Source organism: Aquila chrysaetos, chromosome 11 (genome assembly GCF_900496995.4).
Source record: "Aquila chrysaetos chrysaetos chromosome 11, bAquChr1.4, whole genome shotgun sequence".
Taxonomy (NCBI): domain Eukaryota; kingdom Metazoa; phylum Chordata; class Aves; order Accipitriformes; family Accipitridae; genus Aquila; species Aquila chrysaetos.
In genome coordinates this window covers 25,000,545-25,027,622 of record NC_044014.1, presented here as the reverse complement: position 1 = coordinate 25,027,622, position 27,078 = coordinate 25,000,545, and the positions used below count along the sequence as shown (strand labels likewise).

Here is a 27,078-nt window from a genome sequence, read left to right as displayed (position 1 = left end):
AATATAACATTCCTGTTTGTTAGCTGACTCTGGACATCAATAAATAAGTTTTTGTAAAGTGAGTTTACAATAATCTATTTACTCATTCAAAAAAATACCTTACATTGCATCAAATTCAAATGTAGACAGAAAACTAAAATGTCTAAACAGTTACAATAGGTATGTATCTATACATGCACACAAACCTTTCTGTAGATGAAAATTAAGACTAGAATTTTCTTCATATTGTAGTGATTTTTACCTTCTTCTGTCAAATAATATTCAGAGCAATATTACATACATTGTACTTACACATTTTTCCTCTGTAGATTTATAATTCCCCAACAACCTTCACAAGTATCAAAGTTTCTTCTTCTACATTTCTGGTTTCTGCTATTTTAGAAATAAGTATGTATACAGAAAAATAGGTAACAGCAAAGGAAGTGCACCTCAAGCTTCACATGGGTCTCAACAATACACTAGAAGAATCCTACAGCTGGCTGCTATAAAGAAAAAAACTGTTCAACAGTTCATATTTCTATTATTATGCATTCTCAAAGATTTATAGTTACTTTCAAGTTTGCTCATCTAAAGTATAAACAAAGGGATGCTCCAATTCCCTAACTCTCACCAGGGACACCTAAATACATATGCTAAGGTGAGTGCTTTAAAATTTTGGGATGCTTAGTTTACCAATTTAATCCATTCAAATAGTTGCTTTTTCAACAAAATTAAGATTTATGTGAACACTGCAGTAACCAGAATTTAACATTTAAATCTCTTGGAAATTAGAAGAATATGGGTAAAAAACCCCTTTTGTTTTAACAGTACTTGCTTTCTAAAAACAGCATTCCCCTTTAAGGAGTCCCTATATTAAGAACAGTAGAAGGGCAAACCCCACAAGCTGGACTCCATCTTAAAATGAAAAAAAAAGGAAGAACCATTAAAATATTGAACGAATACCAATGCCAAACAGCAGAGGGCAATCACTTGTTTAAAAATTAACAGGAAATTCTGATTTTTTTGGTGTCATTAGTATTTTACAGTTCTCTGAAAAATCCAAAAGATAAAAAAATTAGATGGAGGACTAAATACAGAAAGACAAGAGTTGTTCAGTGTCCAAACAACAGAGAAATGATTAAAACAATCTAATAATGTTCGTAAAAAGCCAGATTGTTATTTTGATTACAACGATTTGATTGAAATAAGAGATGAATGACTTTAAACCAAACCAGTGAAAAAACACACCTTTCTTTTTATGGCCAGCGACTGTGGCTTTGTCAGCCGGGGAGGCGAACTCTGCTGATTCTCATCCCCGCCATCCTCCTCGCTGCTTTCCTTAGATTGCTCTGTGGATTGCCCTCGCTCCCCCACCACTGCCACACTTTCTGGAGATCGCAAATATTTATTTTTAGATTGTACTTTTGCAGGTGATTGCCTACTATTAGTTCTTGTGGAGAATATCTCTTGCTCTTCCTTCTCCCAGCAGCTAGCTTGTTCCATCAGACGCTCAGCCTGAAGGTTGAGGTTAAAATAACAGGTCACTGAAACAGCATTTACTTAGCCATATCCTTTACGTTCAGCTAAAGAGTTACAATAAGTCAACCCTGATTAGCACTGCTGGCTAACCTAGCAACAACATTTCAGCTGAATCATCTAGTAGCTCCTTTACAACAGTTAGGATAACAAACCAAAGAAGATTGCATTTCATGGGATATTTAGCACTATTAATGATGCAGCGAATTGATTTAAGTCCTTTAGCACTACATTACATGCCCACTGACATGGATCACTTTGAGCAAGTTCATAACACAAAGAATCGATTGACACTGCAGCCCCTGAGCTCTGCACCAAATTTGATCTGATTACATGCTCTTCGACTACCTCAGGAGTGATAAATACAGCTCTATGACAAGTGATTCATGTTCTAAGTTTTCATATTCATCCTCCCAAAGTTACCATGTCTTGCTGCACAGCTTCCAAAAATTTTGCATTACAATAATATCAGTATCCTCTATCATTAAGCAGTGGTCAAAGTTAAAACTGCTCTGTTTAAGACAGCCTAATGTTGAATACTCAGAGTGATGAAATCCAAAGGAAGGGAAATTCAGAATAAGAAGTTTCTGCTATTACCTCCTTTTCTGCTTCTCTCTCTTCTTCAGAAACAGCAGCATTAGAAACTAACAAAGGAGTCCATCTCAAGCTTTCAGGATCTACCTCATTGATACGTGGATTCGCTTTCAGTTTCTCCATATGACTTGAAATCAGCTTTTCCCTTCTAATAATTACAAATCTACAATCCAATAAACAGTAATTTATTTTAGAAAGTGATCACCTAGAACAACCTTCCTACAGTTTAAATCCTTTTGCACAATAACCTGTGAAAACAGATGGATAAATAAATGGATACATCAAACTAAAAATATCAGCTATCACACATAGGTAACACACACTACTGACTTCACTAAGCGGAAGTGAGGAAAAAACCATTTATGAAGTAAAAGCTCAACACGAAACATCACTAGGGCAACAGAGAGGAAAGTAAAGGTTTTAGAGTTGACTACTCTAAATCCATGTAAGAGGTGTAGTGTTAGCACTTCAGTCACTGCCAGAACAATTTCCAATTATAATATGACATACAGGCATAAAACACCGTGGATCATCAAATAAAGAGTAAAGAAGTTGCTAATATTACAACTGAAGATAGCAGCTAACTGGACAAGAAAGCGAGTTAGAAACATAGGTTTTTCTAACAGAGCATAAAAATGTACCTTAGTCCTATGCTGATGCAGTAGAAAACAACTTTCTAATGACTATGAAATGAAGTAGCATTTCAAAAGTAGGTGAAGACTAACATAATAGCACAGTATGCTAACATACTAGCACATATCCCACCAAACTCCCCTGTTACAAAGAACTATACAATTCTAAACAACAAAAAATATGTTGGTTTTTTTTTTTTTTTTTTAGCAAGGATTTCAAATGCTGTAAAAATCAGGTAGGTTAAGTGACAATATTGCTTTTCACTGAGAGAATGCTTTAAAAACAATAAGTCAGATCCAGGTGAACCCTTTTCACAGAACTGTGACAAACTTCTACTTCACTACATGTATGAAAAATTAACTAAATGTAGGAAATCGTAAGAAGCCATACCCGATTCCCAAGGTAAGTGTCTGGCAGGAATTTCAAAGATGCGATTTCTCTTCCTGGTTCAGCCACTGACCTTCTGGATACCTTTAGCCAAGTCAGTTCATGTCCCTGTCTAAGCTTTACTACCTGTGAAAAAAGACTAACTGACCTTGTTCATAAAGTATTTTGAATTCTATAGATGAAATAACATTATTTTGTAATTGGGCATCAGTATTCAGGCCCTATAATAATTTGTGATGGCAGAAGCTGCATGTAAGTAACGAATACATATTTGAATCTCCCTTAAAATGCATTTTTCCCATCAGGTTGTCCATAAATAATCACCCCAGAAAGTTAAGGTTTTAATGCCATGACAGCACTCCTCTTACTACTTGCATAATACCATTCTGTAATCCAAACTCCTTTTTGAAGTCTTGCATTCTTACCAGTTCAAAACTTAGTAGTTTTGAATAGTACTGCTGGTGCACATAAAAGTTACTGAGGCTGAGCTATTCCTGATCTTAATTTTATTTTTTGGCAACCCACTGTTTGTACGGCAGTTTTGCTTAATTATGAAGTTTCTATGATTGGAATATCCAGAAAGAATTAAGAAGCTCTTCAGAAACACAAATACCATTAAAAGTAATTTAAGACATTTTATGAAAAAAAAAAAAAAAAAAAAAAAAGAGCCCAAACAACAAAACCAGCCCACTTAAAATCTAAAGTATCAATCAAGATCATTAAGAAAGAAGATATTCACAAAACAGGAACTCACCTTCCCAGTGCACTAACTTTCAACATTGATCATAACGTTAAATAGAAGCTTGCATTCCCAGTACCTTGGGCAGGATGACTTCATGTAGAGCTGACCTGATCCCATGGCTCGTATGAATTCAGTAATGATTGAAAAAGGGGTGTGGAGAGAGAGAGACTGCCACCCACAAACCCAAAGTTTTCCCCTCACTGGTATTCAAAGCAAGATATTTGCAAAGTAAGAGTCAGGAATTATACTTACGGAAGATGATACTGAACAAAACAAAATTCTTCACTGAAAATGTTTCAAGCTGGCCGCACCCTTCTAATAACCATTAACATGAAAGAGGATCCAAAAAACCAGCATTTATTTAGGGAGAAAAACTCTTTTTGTAAGACCCCCATTAACAAGACCCAGCTGTACTGCCCTTCTTCAGTGAAATGGTTATCATTCATTTTAAAGTCAGAATTTTACACAGACATTTTTCACATCAACTGTTTTGTAAGTAGAGAAAATTAATGTTTTGTCTCAGTATTTTTAAAATTTTTACAAGATTCACTGACCTATCTTCTCTTTTATCTATCATGCTATGTTGCTGCAGGGTTGTGGCAATATCATGTGGACACATTCCAGTAGCTCGACTCATTCCTTTGATGCTGATCTGTTTTTCATGGTGGCAGTTAAGATATTCTAATATGACACTCTTCCAGTACGCCAAGTATGAGAGACGACCCAGATCAGACAATGGCTTTTCAGGGGATCCTGCTTGACCCTCTCTTCTAGAAAGTAAATAGCCTAGAAGGAAAACAAACAGAATACCTTACTGAGATAACAAAACTAAAGAATTTTAACTACCCCTTAAGAAAGTTGGTATTAATAAAAAGATCAGCATGACTGATCACATTATTGATAACTCTTGCAATTAAAGATATCCTACCCATAAAAGATTGTTTTTCATCATATAATGGCATAGAAAAAGATTAAATCCTTTTAAGAGACTCAGATCTTACGTTACAAGAATCAAACATTAACCAAACCCCCCCTTTTTATCACAAGGCAAGGAGGAAAGAAAAAGCGAACACGTTTCACAACAGGTCTCATCATACATGATCTCATTTACAACTACAACTGCCTGGCCTTTTCAGAAACTTTTACACCTGAGTTACATCACTGAAGCCAAGAATTTTCAGAAGAATCTCAAGAGGAAGTGTCATGGGTAGTATCAGTTAAGTCAGTTTTCTTCAAGAAGCTCCAGGTGACTAAGCTTTTGATTAAACAGTTAGTTGTTGTACTTCAGAGGTGACATATAATTCACAAGTTGAACTACTAGGAGAATTACTTAGGAGAAATAATTAAAAAATAATCTCCCTTAATTCACATTTAAGAACATTCACATAATTCCATTTTGCAGTCTTCAAGACAGTAACCGATCAGCTATTATACAATACACCACCTTCATTTTATATTCTATGTATGTTTTAAGTCCTTTTTAACTCCATTCAGCTTTAAGAAGCTTTTACAATTTAAAGTAGAACACACCTGCTTGGAGATAGCAGAAGAAGTCTGGTATTTGCCACCATTAAAACTATTTCAGGATAAAGGAAAAAAAAAAACCCAACACAATTAATAAAATGTATCCTTTCACAGTAATTAATCTCTCCATGATACATATTCTGCACCATGCCTTTACAAACACTACCAAAACATGGGCCTTAAAACACCAGGCTTACAAAATGCTTATTCCACTACAGACGTGGACATCATGCTTATGGAATTACATTACTCAAAGTCATTTGGAATCCACCAACATATATGGTTCTTTTGCCTTCCAATATTCTTAAATACTTCTTTTTTTTTTTTTTTTTTAAGTTGAAATCCCTCTTTTTATTTTTCAAAGATTGCTTTAAAACATATCTAGTACAGCCATGTCACATTTGCTCAACAAATCCTCCTGACTTCTTCACAAAGTTTCTCCTACTCAAGTTAGCTATAAATTAAAAACATATGATCAATGTTCAGCTTTGAGTGAAGCAGTGGCTGTTTCCTTATTTCGCTGTATGCTCTACCATATACAAACTGTACACACACACAAATATATCTGGGTTTTGTTTATCTAAAAAACCATGAAATACAGACATACATATATATTTACTCAGCCTGAAACAATGGTCTTCTCTTTTATGGCGGCAATACAACAGGTTCATAACAGAATTTTCCATATGTATTGGAAAATACATATGCACTGGTACTCATACTCTAACCTCCAGTTTGCATAAAAATGTTTACACAGAAAAGCAGATATCCTACTACATTCCAAGTGATCACTAACAACATAGATAAGGAAATAAGTAGTGTACCCTTCATATCTATTAGCATGATTTATGATAAAATGCCAGAGCTTCAGGAGGAATACCACCCCACATCTGCCTACTTCTATGTAGCACATAGATGCCTACATAAAGCCTGCCTACATCTGCATGGTACCACTGGAAACTCAGCAAGTAAATTTATTCTGTTTTAAAGAAGAAACACTACCTTAAAACTCAAGAAAAGGAAGGTGTTTTAACATTTGAAGTTGCAGCATATTAAATTTTTTTATAACTAGATGATACGTCTTAGTACTACATGTAACTGCTGTTGACAGGAAAAGCCAAACTTCGCGTTCAAAACCACATTGCATCCTGAATAGTTTGAAGGTAAAGAATTGTTGTTCTACTTCCAACTGCACAAAGAGAGACCTACAGCATATTGCTTATTCTGCATAATTTTAGACAAAGCTTCACTTGCACCAAGAAAGATTTTTTGGATCAACTTGTTCACAACATATAAAGACAAATTTTATACTAAGATGTCATTGCCTATAGAAAAACATGCAAAACTGCAGCAGTACAAGTACGGATAGAAGTCTCAATACAGGAAAAGAGAGGGAGAATAACCTAGATTTTAAAAATAAATCCATGAGGAGAACTTACAGTTGCTTCAAGTAACTTCACAGTTTAACCTACCAACTTCACATTCAAGAAAACTTGGGCACTAATAGAAAGTGTTTGTAGGCTGTTTGCAAGACCTGGATTTCATTCTTGTAATTCACTATACTTCAAAATTACTTCGACAAGAACTTTCTTCCCCCTCTTTCATTTTCCTCATATGTAACAGGGCTGTAACTATACTTTCCTGGTAAACATTTTATGAGGCTTAATAAAAAAATCACTATCAAGAGTTTGGAATCATTAGTTAGGCAACCACAAGTAGCTTTAGAGTTTTACTAGTATATCCTTGCTCGTCAGATCTTTCCAATGGCTGGGGACTTTGAGGCTAGTTCTTAGTTGTCATTTTCACATATTTTTACTCTACATTAAAGCAGTGAAACCTTCACCTGCATGGCAAGGTGATCTATCGGTATCCTTCTCCTACCATTCTACAATATAACCTATGCTTATCCAAGATACTCACATTTTGTAGGATCAAAAATATAAATCACAGGTTAACAGTCTCAGTTACACGTAGCAAGCACTGAATGGAAAGTTTCTCTTAACAGATTCTGTGATTTGAATGACATCTATTAAATTAAACTTACCAAAGAGACGCCAAATAATTGATCTAAGTTGCAGGTAAATAAAAAACACTGATCTTGGTAGCTCGTGTATCTATCCTGAAGCATCTGAAATGAGTACAATATGCCCCTGTTAAACAGATAGCCCCAGTGTCATTGTGTCTACCTAATTTTAATAATGGATAGCCTCAAAGGGGAAACCTGAAAGAACTTCCTTAAACTATAACCCCTGATTTGAGACTATGAACAACAGCAGCATTCAGAGGACAAAATATAGCTCCTCCCCACCCCCCCAAGAGTAAACAAGTCAAGACTGTATGTTACACAAAAAGCCCCCTACAACAAAATACAAGACCTAATCTAGAACAACAAAGAGTTGTCTATCTTATCTTCTCAACATATGAGTGATAGTATCACAAATTAAACAGCCAAAATACCATTAATGATTTTTATTTCTTGCCTTATCTCCAGCCTTCATAGTGAAGCCACACGCGATTTACAGCCTTTGATTTTTATCACGCAAACCTCCCCAGAACCAATAAGGTTTTATCTTATTCAAAAAAATTAGAAGAAATTCAATCTGACAAAGGGTAAAGTTAGTGTAAGATACATGTATTTTATGCCTTCAACTCAAATTTAGGAGAAAATCAGACATTAAAACATACATTTAAAGAAATTAACTTGAGGACTATCTTTTAATTTCAATCTACAGCATTCCCAGTATGTAACTGCCCTGAAATAGCTAAAGCAGTCCTCAACACACCTACGTGAAAACAATAACTTTAATACACCTGTGTCAGTCTCCAGCAACTTTCAGTTAACTACTGATTTTGTTATGCTCAGTTCTGTCTCTTAAAACAAATTAAACAGCGTGAGATCAGAGGTCCAGCTTGGTAGTACCCTGTTCTGACAGTGGCCAACAGAAAAATCCAAGGAACAGACTAAAACAGGCAACCATTTTGTGAAACTCACATGCAAACAGAATTAGTCTGGTTCTGTCCAAACAAATGGAACCCCTCAGATGTGTATCATCCTCACACATTTTGGCATTTTCTAAGAACTTGGTAATATTTGTTAAGTATCACTGTCTTTTGCAAGCAGCAGAGAGTCCATCTTCCTTCTCCATTCACTGCATTTACCTATGTGTACAATGTCTTTATTGTCATGTCCACTAATATGCCTGGTACTGACCTGAGGTGAACTGACTTGTATCTCCCTAGCTCTCTCCTGAAAATCTTCTAAAAATCAGGATCGTATCAGCCCCCTTTCAGTCCCGTGGCACAAAAGCAGTTTTATGCATACTTCAAGATACAAACTGCCGTAAGCAGCTATTTCATTACTAAGTCTCTTTTATTTCCAAGTCCAAGACACATCCTCCTTTTCCTGCCATACACATTTCCAAACTTCACTACTTAGCTTTCTAATATTAAGCATAAATCACTCCACAGTTTTAGATAAGGCAGATAAAATTTAGCTTGAGACAGCTGAATTGAATTTTATTACCTATTGAAGAAATAACAGACTTGTCCCTTTGCTTCTAACATGGTAGCAAAGGCAGGCTAGCCCTGAAACATGTAAGAAGACAGACACGCAGATTACATAGAGGCCAGTGGCATAGGAAGAAGCAGCAAATAAAGACACTAAATAATTGAACTGGTATACTGAGAAAGACCAAGTGAACAAACTAAAATTGACAGAAGGAAGTCAAATGAAGTTTGAAAATATTCTTTAAGGACTCTCCTGCAATCTGTGTGCTCTCTATACATGCTTTATAATTCTATAGCAATGAACAAATCAATTTATCATTTCATTTCTGATGAATGGTCAAAGAGATCTAGCTAAAAAAAGTTCAGTTTCTTTGAGTGTGTTTAATTAGGACTGACCACAATCATTATAAAGCCATTAGGTTTTCAAGCAAGCCAAGTAATTTAACTTGATTCAAGTAAACCACAAAACCAAAAACCTCAGTCTTGTCCTCCCTTCCCTCCAACCCATTTGCGCCCTGGTTGTAGGTGTCTGAATTACAGTTGTTTGAGTGCACGCAAGAAAGCATGGCCACACTGTGGCTCAGTTACACACAGAAATAGTTAAACTGTGGGATGCATATTGCACAGGATTGAATGAACACGTCATTAATGGTTTCCTATTCACCTGAGAAGCAAAAGAACTTAGCTAATATGAAGGTTTTGACAAGTATTTTTGATGTAATTATATTTACTATTTCTATCTTTAAAAAACTTTATACCCTGGAACAATCCTAGAAATGCCGTATTTTATATTAAATACAAAAATTACTTTGTTTAGCTTAAGAGTAATCAATAGTTGGCTGGTTAGCATCCACACTTTGAAAAATAAAGAATCGTGGCAGTGTAGGTGCTAAGAAGGTGAAATAGAGAGTTATATTTGCCTTGTAAAGTAAGAGTAAGTGTATTAGTCCTCTTTTTATAAAAGTAACACAAAATCTCTTGCAATCTCCAATGGGCAATACAATTGTACATTTTATTGAAAATTCAACATAGCCAGAATACAACCCACCCAGAGCATCCTGAGGCAGTTTCAATACAATCTACTCCAGAAGATGCTACCAGCTGAATCTCTAGTATCATTTCCTGTATTCTACTATCCACGTGCTCTCTTTAACAGGGCATCTGACAGATCAACCTCACCACACACCACAGACACTGTGCCACGTGTAATGGACACTGTGCTCATCTAACACAATTCCTCCATTCCTTGAACTTCACTGCTTACAGGTAGGCAGGTTCTTTGAGTACAGTGCCACAAAGAGAGGCACTTCACTCTTGTGAGGACATAATGTATGATGTTTAACTATTGTTCCGAAAATACCTTTCACCTCATTGCATCACATTGCAATGCATTACATTGCCTTCAGTAGAAACAGATAATATCAGCAAAAACGTGCCTGAACAGCAAATAAGAGTACTGAATCTCATTCTATACCTGGACAAGTACTTCAAAATTGCAGTTCCTTTCTCCTATGCTACTAGCAACAATCCACGTATTTGTTTTTCACTTATGCAGGTTAAAAATTAAAAGAGTCTTCAAAGTGGACCCTGAGGGTAGGGATCCTTAAGTCCTACATTTCAGCTAGGACAGATCTTTTGTTTGCTACAAAAAGCTGGAAAGAATTTACACTGAAAATTTTAAGAGAAATTTATCTGAGAGTCTGTGATCTAGAAACATTTTATATATCAATCACATAATGCACTGGAGACAAAACACAGTTCTGATCTTATTTAAGAAGTCATGTTCAATATTACTTTCTAGGAAATCAGTATTATTAATCTCTGTGAATAAGAAAGTTACAAATACTAGTGAAGAAAGTTTGTTACATTCTTGTAACTGAGACAGAACTCAGTTTACAAAAAAAAAAAAACACAAACAAAACAACCAAAAAACCAAAAAGAGAAACATCTTAACATTAGGATGTGTCCTACCAGAGTACTCCAGAGTCCTCATCTTGGATCAGCCTAGCTGTTCCAGAGAACACAACTCTTCACTCAAATCTTGTAATTCAAACTTAGATCTTCACTTTTTTTTTTACTCATCTGCAGATTAGATTGGCTTTTACTTTCAAGAAAAACTGCAGCCAAACGCAGTCTTTCTTTCAAAAAACAGAACCACACTGGTGGTAGTTTAATACAAGAGAAGAAGCAGAACTTTGCTTCACTGCAAACACTCATTACAGAGAAATGTTTACATCCTGTTTCATCCCTCCACATTCACAGAATTATTAATAAACATAACACACAAAGCTCTTGAATAGGAGCAACTCTTCCAGAGTACAAGAAGAGTAGAGAAAATGCAACGTAGCAGAGGTCCCTAGATGAAAATAACTACTAAGAGTCTTTCAGCAGTAACCCTGCCACCGTAACCTATTGGACTTTGAACAAGAGTGGACTTAGGAAATAGGAAGTCTTTATTCTGTTCATCAAGGGTTTCATCAAGACAGCTTCCTCTCAGGCTTTTTAGGCTATCACCTTCTATGCTTCCTAGTAAAACTGCTTGATCATCATCATGGTACCTCGCTTCAAAGAAGAAAATTTCTATTGTGAATCCTTATTTCATTTCCACAGAAGAAAAACACTCTCCACCTTTTAAAGTGCAAAGGATCAAAATTTAGGAGAAGTATCATTGCAAGAGCATTAATTTATTGCTTATGTATTAAAATACCCACAAAACAGATGACACTATATTATCACATCTGAATAATCTTCCAATCATTTTTAAACCCAAAGAGTCAGACAGTATGCTTGTAATTGGTAATAACTGAGAATCAGGGTGGGGAACAAACCATATGAAGAACCAAATTCAAATCTATTAACCTTGGCTTCCAAAATTAAGTCTCTCTTGCCACTGTAATTCACCTCACAGCAAAATACAAAAGCAAACTTAAATGCTTCCAAACTTGCTCAAGCCTTGCATGCATAGAAAGCCCATTTTAAAAACAGGTTTCAACTCACAAACAGGAATGACATAGCTTAAAACAACTGTCAGGTTGTCAGCTCTCACAGAGTCATGAAACAGCTACTGAGGTGCTACAACATACAGCATGTCATAATAAGGTAAACTGTCATCAGCTTCAGTATGCCTATGAGACATATTCAGCAGCTGAGTTGTAAATGGCTTAACTGCCTGTGAATCAAGGACAAAACAGACAACAGACAGAAGCACTGTTGCCATTCTAAGGGACATGCTTGCTCTCCAGCCATGCACTAAGGCCACTGCAATCAAATTAATCTGGACAGCTACAGAGAACTGCTGTCAATGCAAAACTAAACTCCATTTTATCTTTCTGGACCTGTTCAGCTATACTAACAATAATAATACATCACTGACCTATAAATAGGCTTAAAGAAAGCTGCCAGTGTTGAGTACCACACCATCAAGTCCAGTTCAAAATGCATCTACGCAACACAAAGCTTAAATGACAGCCTGCTGACAGCACTTTTACTTCCAAACTTCCTAAAGTTTACTTCCAAAGTAAGTTCTCCTACCACAAGCTAATCTAATGTTAACAGCAAAAGTTTCAGAAAACAGCATATGTAGAAATACCTGCAGACAGAATTTATGCAGATCTGGAGGTACCTTAGCATTTGTTACATGACTTACATGAAGTCAAATGCTCTATCATCTTTGTAACATCGTGACAATACAAATCCATTTATTTCACTTATTGCTGTAGTTGTCTACTCTTCCTTCTCTTTTTCAAGATGCTGTAACATTTGCCACCACTCAGTTATCAAGGATGTTCTCTAATTGCCATGACCTCTCAAACATGATAGGGAGAGGTCTCGCAATCATGTCAGTCAGTTCCCTTGGGTGAATCTCACCTGGTCCTATGAGTCTGTGTATGTTCATTTTACTTAAGTAGTCTGTAACTTGATCTTCCTCTAATCATGGATGGCATCTCTCTCTGCTCCTTAAATTCTGCCACACCTGAGAACAGGCCCTATCAGTGAAAGCCAAGGCAAAGAAAGTACCAAGTACCTCAGATCCCTTCTGAAATCCCCACCACACCCCCATGTTGTCATATGATGCCCACTCCATTCAGCAGCAGGGCCATGTTCTGCTTACTCTTCTTCTGGCTGTCCACATACTTGTAAGTGCCCTCCTGTTGCTCCCCACATCACACATTTTCAAGTCCAACCAAGCTTTGGCTTAATTCCATTCTTGCACATGTAAGGAATACCAGTACCTTTTGCTGATTTTGTTTTTCAAGTCACTAGCTCTCCCTGCAGCCTAGCTGGCTTACTGTCATGCCTGCTGTTTTCATGAACATTAGAATGAGACATATTTGCAGTTTGAAGAAACTGCCTCTGGAGATCGTGTCCTGTGCTCCTTTGCCCTTCACAGCAGCCTCTTACAGGATACCACTTACCAGTTCTCTAAAGAAGGTAAAATTCTGGGCCTTAGACTGCTAGTTGCCCTCCTCACTTCCCTCAGGATCTGAAGCCCTACTGTCTCACGGCTACTACAGCCTGGGCTGCCGCTGACTGCTACTTGCCTGATCAGTTCTCTTTATGTGCAAGTAGCAGATCCAGCAAAACATTTGCCCTAGCTGGTCCTTCCAAAATGTGTGTCAAAATATTGTCCCAAACACCCTGCAGAAGTCTGCAGGATTGCTTGTGTCCTGCTGTGCTGCCCTTCCAGAAGAGTGTTTCAAGTAGTCCTTGAGAACAAGGGCCTTCCACTAGCAGATGTCATCCAGTTGCTTGGAAGGTTCATCCTCTTCCCTTTTTGATCAGGCTGTCTATAACAAATGCCCACCACACTATTCGTGATAGCTGTCCTATCCTCTGATTCTGAGGCATACAGATTTGACAGGCCTACCACTCATCAGGTAGCAGAGCTCCATGCTTCGAAGTCATTCCTTTGTGTAGGGCACAACGTTCCCTCCTTGGCTTCCCCACCTGTCCTTCCTGAAGAGACAGTTATCCATCTATTGCAGCAGTCCAGTCTTCTGAGCTACCCCATTGCATCTCTGCAGCCCTAACAAGGTCACAGCTCTATGACAGAGCACAGTCCTCTAATTTCTCCTTTTTGTCTTGAGGACTTGAGAAATTGGAATAATGGGATCTCAAATGCAGTGCAACAGGGCCCCCTTCCCCTGCCCACCCCAATCAAATTGTCTCTTGCAAACCCCACTCTCCAAGAAGCCTAAGACCTGGATGTCTACTTATTCCCCTAGGAGTTCTGTCCAAGTCAGTTTCTGATGTGCCAAGTGTGGTCATTCCAACTGGTGGCTGTAACACATCACCATCATGGTTGTGCCACCTCCAAACAGCTCTCTGGACCCTCAGGACACTCCATTCTGGGCCAACTGTTCCCTTAAACTGCCAGGTTTGCATGTCTTGGTCATCGGTGCTATCTACACGTTTGTTAAGTAAGAAGTTGGACACAAGTCTACTCCACCTCACTTCAAGACTTCCTATTTGACAAGCAACTTCACAGGCTGTCTTTGGTTTGCAAACACAATTCAATCACCTTCTGAACTAAGGATCCATCAACATGCTCCCTCCTTCTATGCTGTGGTCCAAAATGCTCATGCTGAATTAGGAGCCAAATTAGCTGTACACAAACTTATTTCTCGTTAACCACTATCACACAGCTCTAAAGTACAGTACACCTTGTTCCATCTCCTACCATTTAGTCTGAATATTGCTCAGTACAAGAAACTAATACAAATACCCTATCATATTTTACAGTGCACTGAGTTTACAGCAAAGGTCACTGCATTTGTATGTTTTTCTACTGCTATGAAAAAGTGAAAAAAATACTTTAAACAAGTATAGGTCTCCATGAAGTGTTAAGATAGACAATTATAAGAAACTTCACCAAGAAGTAAATATATTCTCCTATTTTTTAGGATTCATCTTGGAGAACTTGATAGAACATCTATGATCTTGTATCCAGACAAAGGTTGGGGAAGGTTCAACACACTTGTGTTTTTTATATTAACACTGTAGATGCGCTTCTGCCCATTTTAAACCTATTTTCCTATCAGGAAGTATTATATCTAGCATGAAAATGCCCTCTAAACTAGATGCACTTGCAGCTGTTTAAATAACAGATGACAAACTCACAGGTATTTCAACTAATTGCTTGGTCCAGAGCAATTACATAATAAACAGGAACATTTGGACCTCAAATGCACAGTGCACCTCTGCACCAGCTGTACAGATTAACTGCATTGCAAATTAGAGCAACAATACATGCAGTTAAGCATTTGGATCCTATCGGTTATTCACCTCATTATGTTATGCACTTAAGCAGTCAGCAATGAAGTCCACTGATCTAGTCTACCTGCCAGTGAAGTCAGATCAAAAATATCACCACTGACCAGAGCTGCTGGAGGGTAGGAAAGGGATAAGAACAGTGTACTGATGTCATAAAAATGGGAGTCAAATAGGAGCAGGTTGCTTGGATCGTAAGAACAGGTTTTAATCTACTGATCCTTCCTCAGCTTTAGACTGAATGTAGCCTTCACAGCTGAAGTTCATTTAGAAACATACACACTACATCAGCAAAATGAGAATTTAATGCTATGCTAGCATTCTGGACTTCAGTCTGATTTATATGGATAATAGCTTTTCCTCATGCATTGTATAACTTAAACCTGTCAAGCTCAGATTCATAGTTACGCATGCACATTGCAGTCACACATATAAACGTTTACACACGCTTCCACACATAGCAGAGGTATCCCAACACCACTGAAGTAACTCTCATACAGGAGACAGAATCAAGTTACTTATGAAAGCTTTCCAGATACACACTTCAAAGATGCCAATGCACTGCTGAAAAACCTGAGCAGACAAGAGAGACACAACAAAATCAAACTACTGCCAGAAGTTGGTAACAGCTTGAGATCTACTTCTCAGAGTCCCCTAGTCATAAAATGGAGCTTATCTGAAAGCTGTAAGCAATAGTTTGTGCTCAAAAGATTGCCCTTATGTAATCAGCACTGTTCAACTCCTATTTATATTTTGTTAATATTTGTGTCAGAAGAAAATGTATTCATGAGAATCTTTCCAGAATGAAAGAAGCAACCAGTGAACTATTTGCCCTTGCATGTTCTAAGTTCTTCTCAGTCTCTTTAAAGGCCAGCCCCCACAAATTAATTACCAGACTCGGACAGATGGAAACAAGCACTTCTCCATTAAACTTTGTTTTGTTTGAAACATAACCAAGTAAAATAAGTCCCTTAGTATGGAAACAAAGAACTCGTAAGTTTTCATGCAACATTCTGTATCAAACTAGAGATCTGAAAGAACAGCAAGTGCTAGTAACTGTTTTTATAATACTCCAGTATCTAAAGTGAAGATTTCCCTCAAACCAGCATTTCAAGTTATCCTAAGATACTTCCTTTTGTCTTATAAAACATCATATACTTCGTTTTGAAATTATGTGAACAAGTTGTGAAGACACCGGTTCAAAAGGGTAGCTGAAAAAATCAAAACAGCTGAGTAGTCAGACAGGACAGCTCAATGCACTTAGGTCAGCTCAGCATTCCATGTTCAGAGGTATGACCATGAGTGGAAGGCAGAAATAGGCAAGGTGAAAGTGTGAGCTTATTAAGACTTAAGATTCCTAAAACTAATTCATGTTTCCGTTTTTCCATAACTATTCTGTGTGCCTCTGAACTGTTCTTATCTATGTCAATGGGAGGAAAGTCAAAGATAGAGGACCTTAAATAGGTGTTAGCACCCTCTTTGAAAGCACTTTTGAGGCAGCTTCAAAGTACCCCAATGCCAAGATCCACACAAACACTATAAAATAAAGAAAGACTAGCTGTAACTTGAGATGCTTAGATCAGTGAACAACCTGCTACATTCTCTTTTCTTCTTTGTCTGGTTAAAGAAAAGCTTTCTTCATGATGAACAGAGTAAGCCAAAGATTCTCTCATTATTGTTACAAGAAATAATGCCAGCTCTCATTCCTCTCCACATCCTCAAGTAAACTCAACATAGGGGGCCCCAAACCTTTAGTTCCTTACAGAAAGCTTCAGAGAAGAGGTTAGAGCTAAACAAATGCCCTTCATGAAGGGAAGGAAAGGTAAAGATGACTGCATTACAGTCAGACCAACAAAAGGCACCCTTGGAGTGAATTAATTGGCTAACACTTGTTTTACCTGTGCCAGTTGCCAGCAAACCCCTTGAGTGGGGGTTCTGTGTACTAAATGGACTACTTGTAAGCGGAGTGAAATCATAAGCAGGAGAAAGGGAATTGAAGTACCCTTAAAACCAAGACTTGCATGCACAGAGGGCATCAGTCCTGACTACCAATGGGACGAATAAATTTGTCAGTAGGTTAAGTAGTTTAGAAGACCATTAACAAGGCTGGATTGTTCTTGATTTTATAAGCAATGTTTTAAGTTATTATTTAAATCTACATTTAATAATTATTAAATAAATGACACTGAACAGTAAATTGTTTATACAACTGTAACTGCGGAATGAATTTCCTTTAAGACCTGCCATTACCTTCTGGTGTTTAATGTTGACAGCACATGAATACCATTGTTAAAAATGTATCAAATGTGCTCATTAGAAAATACCACCTGTTTGCTTCTTATAGGCTCTACATACTCCTACTAGACTCAATTGACAAGATAGGAAGATGGACCTAGGAGGCCATGCCTAATATAACAAGTAAACTGAAGATGCCCAGAACCTTTACATGGCACTGAGGCCAACCAGCACAGACAGATGGCATCCATAGCATTAAGCTCCAACTCTCAGCTAGAGTGTTAACCTGACTGTTGTTAATTCACCAGATTCATGGCTCAGGAAAATTGTTATCACACTTGGAAAGTGACAGATGCCCTGGACCAAAAGTGTATTTAAAAGTTTGAGTAGATAACCAAGTTCCAGAGCCCAAGAGCTTTTCCTGTCATTGTTTTATTCATACCCACAAAAGACAGCCCAGTAGTACTAAAGAAAGTGAACGAAAGCAAAATGGGGAGTCAGTACTGAGACATCAAAAAGCACATCTAGGAAATCACTGCAAATACTGTATTTGCTCAGGTAAGTGGTCATGATACACACTCCAAAAGACACAACAGAAGATGCAAACTGCGTTTGATTATGTGAGCAGAAAAAAATCATTGCTGTTCATTTGCTCTACTAAAGCATGCTACAGAACAAGGAATTAACCAAGTAAGATTTAGAAGAAAGAACCAACAGTTGAAGGAGGTTATTAGGGAATCTCGTGGTGATACCTGGTTAGCCAGCAGATACAGAAACCGCGTGATAAAAAAAGTGCACATTGTTTACCAAGCACTGAACACAAAAATCCATCCATTACAGCACATTTCAAAAAGCTAAGCCCAAGACATGGCAATCTACTGTTACTCAAAACAGCAGTAAGCAAGCAAATAAAAAATTTCTTTACAATAAGGTAGAACTGCCTGTTAAAAGCGATGGCACTGGAAAAGAAAGATATCCATTAAGAGAGCCACAAGGTTGTCACATTTAAGTGAGATCTCACTGTGCCTCAACAACAGGGTGACAGGCTACAAAATACCCACTTTGTCCACTGACTTGCTGCAACAGAACTACACATTGAAGTCAAAAGTAGAAATTCCTGATCATTAAAGATGCACTACTTAATTTAAATCTGTTTTCAGCCACCAGTCTTCAGCAGATGGCTTCTACTGTTCACTAATGCCCTATAAAGAGAGCTTTGTCCAACAAACATTTGTTGTCATTGTTACCATGTTTGGCCTTGCCTTTTAGCTGTTTTCAGTGCTATCTGAAATAAGGATGCTCTTCAGTTAAAACAGTTTTAGCTTCTGTATCTGAAGTGACATGCCTGCTTTCTTTTTGCGGTTCTGATAAATGCACAGTCTTGAAGCTATATAAAAGCGATGCCAAGAAATCCCAAAAGGCTGATTTTCTTGGAATAATCTTAAGTCAACAAAGCTTGATTCAAAATCCATCTTTATTCCCCCCTCATCTGAATCTCAGCTTGACAGAATGTTCCTTATTAGTTATTTAGGAGAGGCCAAACTCATGCCTTCAGGTCAGCAACATAATCAATCATCAAGAAAAGAACATAAAATAAGCAGCAGCATTCAGTCTCCCTCACAAATTCACAGCTCCCACAGACAGACACTTTCAACTCCCTCAAAGAAAAAAGGCAGGTAATTCAACCTTTCATTTGGACACAATACATCTGTAAACACACCAACAAAAAACAACCAGAAGATTGACACAGTGTTCTGTATTGGGGTACACAAGTCAGTCAGTCAGTAGTTAAACAAACAAACAAAACCCCCACAAAACCCCAAACCAAACCCAAACAGAGTAATTCAATATGGGCCACCACAGGTAATAAACAACACAGGCCTGTTTTATACAGATCCTTAGATTTGTGGTGTTGACTTCATAAGTGTAGTTTGAGAATACATTTTTCCAATAAAGCTGATTAAAAAAAAAAAAATAATCCTGTTTCTGTCCTCAGCCTCTCATTCTCACCCTCCATTGTTTGCCACAACCTCAGCAGTAACAAAACAGTTCTTTCAGGATTGTAATGTAAGAAAGGGAATGCTGAAATGCTCTTGGTTAAAATAAATTTTATCTTAAAAAAATATATGGTCCCACTTCATGCCCATCTCAACTCTGTTTACAAAGCATAGCAAAGTATAACTGTAAACAAGATTTTTTCAAAGTGTGTTTATTCGTAGATTGTGTTTCCGCTATATTTCAGTTATTTGTTACAGCAAACTATAAAACATCTTAACACCAGACTTTGGAAAAGAACAGTCTAAGGGGTGTTTACAGAAAGAGTTCATTATTCCACAGACACCCTCATTTTTCAAATGTTATCTCTACTTCATACGTGTATTTGATTAAAGTACTTATACATTTAAAAAAATTCCTTCTGATTTTCTTAAAGTAGTTTTTCCAAGAGACTACTTTCTGGCCAATGCATTACTTCCCATGACCAGATTAAGGGATTTAGACTATCAATTCTATATAAACACATACCAAAGAAGTGATCCAACCACTTACAGCCCACTGCAGCTTGAGGCTAGCTCTAAACAGCAAGCAGGTATCAGCAGTGGTTCCCAGCAGTTCCATAAGCTACCAGAATTTACATGCCATACATGTGAATACACTTCCTCTCATTTCTCTTAATAGATTTGCTCCATTACAGCATTCACCTTTACCTTTTTTTTCTTTCCAGTCTGCTTTGTTTTCCAGAAGTTAATTTATAAAGTAGTATAAAGAATGCAAGTTTTCTCAGTTTAAGGTCTGTGTCTTGTTTCCAGCTGAATACAGAGTTTTAAATCTGTTACCCACCCCCAACCTGTTACTACAAGGCAAGTCTACACAGCTACTTAACACAAGCTAAGGCTACACAGCAAAGAAGGTGTGAATTCATCATAATGAAGAAGAAAACTATATGTCTTTTCATTACTTCTGACCTCTTTTGCCCTTTTACTGCTTCTGTTAGTAGTCTGTCATTGTTTCTGTGTTCAAGTATTCTTAAAAGAACACCATTTCCATACCTGCAGTAAAGAAAATGTCACCTTTTCCAAGGCTCTTCCTTCACTGATAAAATACTTTCTCAGAGCCACTGTAAAAACCTGAGGCAGCACTTTTACTCTATTCCACCACTTAATTCCAACACATATTTTGTATTTAAAAAAAGTTAACTTATCTTCAAAACAGGGATGACATTTTCTCAAATGCTAGTATCATCTATCAGCCCTAAATGACAGGCCACGTGTTAGTTCATTACTAGTTTCAAGTTTTGTTCAACTTGATTTTTTTTTTTTTTTTTTTTTTTTATGACTGCACAAACATGGTGCTTCACAAAAACTCATTGCTTTTCAGGTGTCCACAGAGCAGTAACCTAATCTGCTGTTAAAGCAGAAAGCCTAGGAACACCATAGCAGGAACCAGAGATAACAGTTACGAAATCAATCTTTTGGTACAGCAACATTTCCAAACTTTCTTAATATACCAAAGCACCACAAAGCCAGTGTGGAAGATGGAACTAGAAGAAGAGCTCACTGTCCAAACTGCAACTAGACATGGAAAGCTCAATCCTGACTCCTTCTGAAGACACCGCAAAAACCGAAGATAGAGTAATGGACATGAGGGAGAAAACTGGGCCCAAAATTGTCTAAAATAAATTCCAATTTTCAATCAAAAATAACCTTTGTCTGTATCAGAAGACAGAGCTTTTGAAGTGTTGGAGCCATGACGAAGTTTGAAATAACTAATTGATCCTAGAAGAGAAAATGCTGTTTGAATTGAGCATATTCAGAAATAAGCAGTTTTATTTCTTAACAATATTCATGTTTTTCTTCAAGCTTAGCAAAAACCAAACGTCTTCCCTTTCACAGAAAAACTGATTTTACACGCTAGACCAGCTCTTTACCAAACTTGCAGGGAGAACAAAATCGCACTAAAGAACAGAAGAAAATCTCATATTCTTCACAACCTCCTTAAATTATGCCTGAAGACTATCCTAGGTTTTATGCAATGCAGTTTTTTGAGCTTGTTTCAAAACTGCTGGCAATAACATATAAACCCACCCTCCCCATTCTCATCAATACAGGTATACGTTATGTGGCAATGCTTGTGGGACAGCTTTTGTGCTTAAAGTAATTCTCTGGACTCAATCCACAATGCTTACCACTTCTGCATGACTGAGCCCTAAGAAATGACGAACTTCAACATTTCCACAGAGAGATGCAGATCTTCTGAAACAAGTGCAAACTGGAAAGAATTCAAAAATGCACTTTACAAAAGTATCCATCCTTTTTTTCTTATTCACTGCCCCATCACCATCCCTTACTTCTCAATGAAAGTGCATACAGGATCATTACGTGATCCCGGTTTAACAAACACCTTCGAGGACATCTGTCTTTACTCCCGACCCATTTTTAGCCCAGAATATTTCACTGATTCAGCTTTTGCGCACAAAAGCCCCTAAATGGTTGCATATGGACAAGCGATTGTAGGAATTTGCAGTGGAGGAGAAGACAGGACTAGAACTGAGATCAAAGAAACAGGCTGTATTTCTAGATCTTCAGTCAAGTTCTTCAAAGCAGTAAACAGCAAATGAACACTCCACCCCACCAAATCTTGTTCACAGGCCTTTGCTGAGCCATTTCCTATTGAGAAATGAATGCTGCCACTAACCTAACTGACTTTGACCAAAAAAGTGGATCTCTCTCTCAGTTACCAATTCATAAATACCAGTAATGGTACCGACCTGCTTTATCAACTGCTCTGAAGCTACTCATTAAAAGCATTTAGGAGGAAAAATGTAACTTTTAATTAACAGTTTATTTTCCCTTTACTTGTAGAGCCAATTTTTTGCTCCTCTCATCCCTTGGAAACTTGCCTTCCCTGGTGTTATATACATTAGCTGTTGCACAAGTGCTGCTACTGCTGGTACTCTGCTGCTTCTGCAAATCAAGACTTGAAGATTTACTCACTGTTCGAATGGAACAAGAAAAAAAAAAAAAAAACTTTACCAAGAAACAGATACCAGATTCCTACACCAGAATACAACTCCTCAAGTAATATAAACTCTGTTTGTTTCTTCCACTGCTAGACTTGAATTGTCTGCCCCTATCATGGTCTCCTCACAAAACACTGAGCTACACATCCCAGAAGGGAATCAAGGGTTAGTTCAAGTAAATGGAAAAAAAATCCATTAAAAGTTGCACGCAATAAATGATACAAAAGGTCAGAAAGTGAGCACTGACTTTCCCAAACATACAGACAAGTGAAACAAAAAAACCCCATACCCCCCAAACAAAACAAAGAACACATGTAGCCCAAATAGAATCCCAGCACCATTAAAACAGGCTTCCTCTCTTGAGCAAGAATAATCATTTCACAATGAACAGATAAAGCAAATGAAAAGAAGGAATTCTGAAGGGGAGGAAGAAACTGCTACGATCAATTGGACCAGAAACACCCTCAAGATAAATAACAAAAGGCTATCAAGGACTTCGCTCCTCAGTATTGAACCCAGTTGTTACTGTGATGCAAATGAACTATCAACATACTAGCCAGCACAGTTGGAACGGTTTATCCTAATACTGTCACATGTGTTTTTTCCCTCCAACTGCTGCTAGGCCTCCAGCATGGAATTTGCAATCCAGTAAGCAGAAATACGGGACTGTGACAAGATGAGCTTTGTGAGGAAGTGCGAATCGAAAGATTGCTTTAAACTTACAGAAAACAAATATGAAATACTGCGGTATTCCATTCTAATAATATTGAACTCTGCGTTAGATATGTCAAATACAGAAATACTAATATTTTTTGGCACTGCAGCCTAATGAATAGAAATAGAAAGCATATGAAGATTCTAGGCTTTATGAGAGCTCAAATCAAGAAAGTAAAGAAAAAATTCTTGTCTAGAGAAGCTGCTAAAGTTTATAAATGAAATGGGACTGCACAGAGAGAAACAGCTACAACACTTGTAGCTTCAGTGCTTGCACTATGAAAACCACAACAGTACTGCAGGCTGAACTGACAGAGGACATATAAAGACTCACCCAAATGCAAGTATATATAATCCTCGTGACAGGAATGATAGCTGTGTACCACCACAAATGGACATGAAGTGAAACAAACCCAGAATGGGATATTATACAATAAAAGCCTGCTCTCTGGTTTGTTTCTGGATCAACTGAAGCTGGAGTCTACTTGCCCAAAATTTAATTTACAGCAAATACAAAAGATTGATGCAGAAGTCAATTATTTTGCCTCAGGTACAACCCTGCAATCACAATCCAGTCAACCTCACAGAATACAAGAAGAACAAGGAAATGAAAACAAAACAAAAAGCCCAAACCCAAGTAGTTTGGCAAGAATTATCAGTCCTGTAAAAGGCAGGAAGGTATAAATTTGACAAGCAAATTAAGACCATTATTCATTTTCAGGAACTGCTTTTGTACATTTAGATACACTCCAAGTAAAAATTAGGTTCCCAATGTGAAAAATCAACAGACTGTTATAAAATAATAAAGCAGACTCAGCGTAAACAAAATGAAGACTTCATGTAAACAGTTTTGACTTCAGTATGACATGCTTCCAGAAAATAAAACAGGTTAAACTGTTTTTATCTTAAAATGAATTAAGCAAAATGAAGCAGTATTGAGTCTGCAATTTTACAAATCAACAGTTTCACTGTTTGATAAATATTTAGAACTTAACTTTTTTTCCATTTCTGACAGCCCAACAAGTTTCTACCACAGTCAAAACCTGTAAATTCCCTACCAAGAAAAAAAAAATTAAAAAAATCTTACCAGTCTTTACAAACCAGAACAGACACATATATTGTGTTTTAAAAAACATTTCTATTTAAATGACCAATGACATACAGAAAACTACACATGAAATTTTTGCTGAAGACAGAGTAGAGAACTCAGGCATTTTACAGCACGCTTTCTTCTTACAAAGTTAAAGTACTCTTCCTAAAAATCTTTTTTCCACATGAGCTTATAGATTCCTGAAACGATAGACAGACAGACCTTACACAAAGCTTTATGTTGGTGTCTACAGTGTAAGAAATAACAGTATTATCAGCTTCTATATGAAATTTAGATAAGTTTAAACGTAGTTAGCAAAAAGTTGGGGAAAAAAAAATAGTTAATGGTCAGAAAGCAAATACCTATTTTTCTTTTAGCAAAATAATTTATTTTCCCTTGCAAGTCATAGGATGACCACATCGACTCATCTATAAAGATTAAATTAGTTCAAGACAAAAGAATGCATTGCATCACAATCTGAACAAATACATTTGACTCACCAAAAAAGAAGCAAATTCTGTACCACAAACTACATTTTCACCAGACTGCTGACAAAGCAAAAGTTGTGTAGTGACTTAAGGCTGCGTTGCTTCCAGCCTTTGTAACTGTGAAGTGTCTATATATACAAAGTAATGTGAGCAGTCAACCGCTTGCACACAGTTCTTGAGACCTTCCCTTTTGTGGTTTGTAACTATCATTTTCTGAAAATTACTTGCTCAGTTACATTTTTATTATTTTAGTCTAAAAACTGTTCTGGTTACTGTTCTAAAAAAGACAAGTACCAGTGACTGCTTCACAGAACTCATTTAGATGCATTACCCACATAACAAATGAAGACTTAACATCCAGAGCATAAAATTTATCTTCCAATAACTTTATGAGAACATGACAATCTAGATAATGTTACTGGCAAAAAACGTTTTAAACTATGATGAACTTGCTCTGTTCAAGTTTAGAATTATAACTGGAGTTTTGTTATATCCCATCTTCTCAAGCCAGTTAGAGCAACTTACTCTCAGGAGACCACAAGTGAACAGACATGAAGTACAAAGAAGATGGTAGTCAGTCAATTACAATATAGGAGACAAACACAAATAAAATTCCAAGAAAAAAGTAAATAAATCACTACAGAGCCAGACTTTGAGTCACCTCTTAGTTCTTCATTCTGTTGGAAACTGAGACAGTCTGATTCCCAGTTAGCTAAGGGAACCTCTGTCCAGAAAACCAAGGGAAAACACTGTGGAAAAGTACTGAAGGACTGACTGGGTGCTCACAAAGTGGGCAGTTTGTTAGCTACAGCAGAAGCTGAAGCTGGTCTCTGGACTACACCCAGTATGTATACAGCTGCAGTCTACACCTGTGATACAAACAAGTCTGCAAGAGGAAAGGTGTAAGAATAGCACCAGATAAGCTTCAAGCTAAGGATACCGTTAGGTCATCTTGCAAGTTATCACAGAAATCCTAATGATTCAAACAACCCAATGTGCTTCCAGATTTTTCCAGAAGGATAACAGGGACAGAACACCCTACTGATTTTTCCAGATTAAGTAGCACATGGCACAGTAACAGCACAGATCCAGAAAGACACAGCACATCCACATCCAGACTTTCTGTGGAATCCACAGGTTTCGTAGCTGTGCCATCAGTTTTGTAGACATAACTACCACAAACTCAACTAGATTAATGTTTGTTGAGAGCGCTTTTTTTGAAAGACACCACAGAGTAAAAAACAAAGAAAAAGCCTAGAAGTACTTACCAGCTGTGCCCAGTAAGAGTTCCCCATCTCCTTTTGCATGAAGGGATCCTAATCCTAAACCAGGGCCAATTTCTACCTAAGTGAACTTAAAGTTCACTCCACAGTTCCAGAAATATGTGGTACTTCTCACTGCCTTTCCTAAAGGGTTGCAGAAGGCACACAATGGAACATCTGTTCTGTTCTGGCTCCAGCAACAAATATATTTCAGTGGTGGATTAAGTGGTCCAGAACCATCCTTACCTAACTCACAGGGGTATAGTGAAGACTGTTTATAAAGCCATACAATGATGAGACATACTAAGTATCTTTATCAACTCATAGTGTTCTACCCAGCATGACTACACTAAAGACAAAGAACTTGAAAACTCTACAGTTACAAATTACTGTCTTTATCCTGCTGTTATACTGCAATGTATTATTATTTGCATTTTAATGTTCTTGCATACACCTTCAGGGCAGGAATCCTATTATCTTAACTATTGCTATTGTCATGTAATTCTACAGTGCTTTAAAAAACATAAGTAATAGCGAAAACTAACCATATACAACATACACGAATTCCTTATCATCCTCCCTCTAAATTACAATAGAAAGTTGGATTCAGTAGTATACTAAGGACACTCAGCTGAGAAGTTTCTTTAGACAATTTTGTTTGGAGTTTCATTGCAGCTTAAAGATTTGGGGAATAACAAATCTATATTTAAACAAGTGTGCCTGAAGCTTTCTAAAAGGTCAGACAACTCAGCAAAATAAAGCAGCAAGTACATATACAGCCATGAGCACCTATGCTTTTTTTGGTAACAATTTCCACTGAGGAAGTGATGAACTTCACGACAAAAACCAAAATACATTCCTTCTATGTGCTAATTCTTCAGCTAAAACAGGTTTTTAGCTAAAAGAAAATATAAGTTAGAAATATTAGAATGAAGAGAATGCCTTGGACTAACACCTTCTTAGCTATAATCACAAATAATTGCCTCTTCTTATACTAATGAGCAAGGCAAAATGGAAAGTAATTTAGACAATTCATTCAGGGTAATAGCTTTGTGAGCTAATATTACTGCTGAGAGATCCATTCTCAATTTCCTCGAGTA

The 27,078-nt window shown here is 37.2% G+C and overlaps 1 protein-coding gene across 9 annotated transcripts in view; it reads right to left on the bottom strand.

Annotated features, from left to right (window-relative positions):
* The window catches only part of KAT6B (lysine acetyltransferase 6B), a 119,869-nt gene that overhangs the window by 6,455 nt on the left and 86,336 nt on the right, over positions 1 to 27,078 (bottom strand). For all 9 annotated transcript variants that reach the window (XM_030030161.1, XM_030030168.2, XM_030030169.2 and 6 more), the window contains 3 exons: positions 4,426 to 4,657; positions 2,113 to 2,272; positions 1,228 to 1,494 (listed from right to left, as the gene is read on the bottom strand). In XM_030030161.1, the coding sequence (XP_029886021.1) occupies positions 1,228 to 1,494; positions 2,113 to 2,272; positions 4,426 to 4,657 (659 nt within the window). The remainder of the gene's footprint in view (positions 1 to 1,227; positions 1,495 to 2,112; positions 2,273 to 4,425; positions 4,658 to 27,078) is intronic.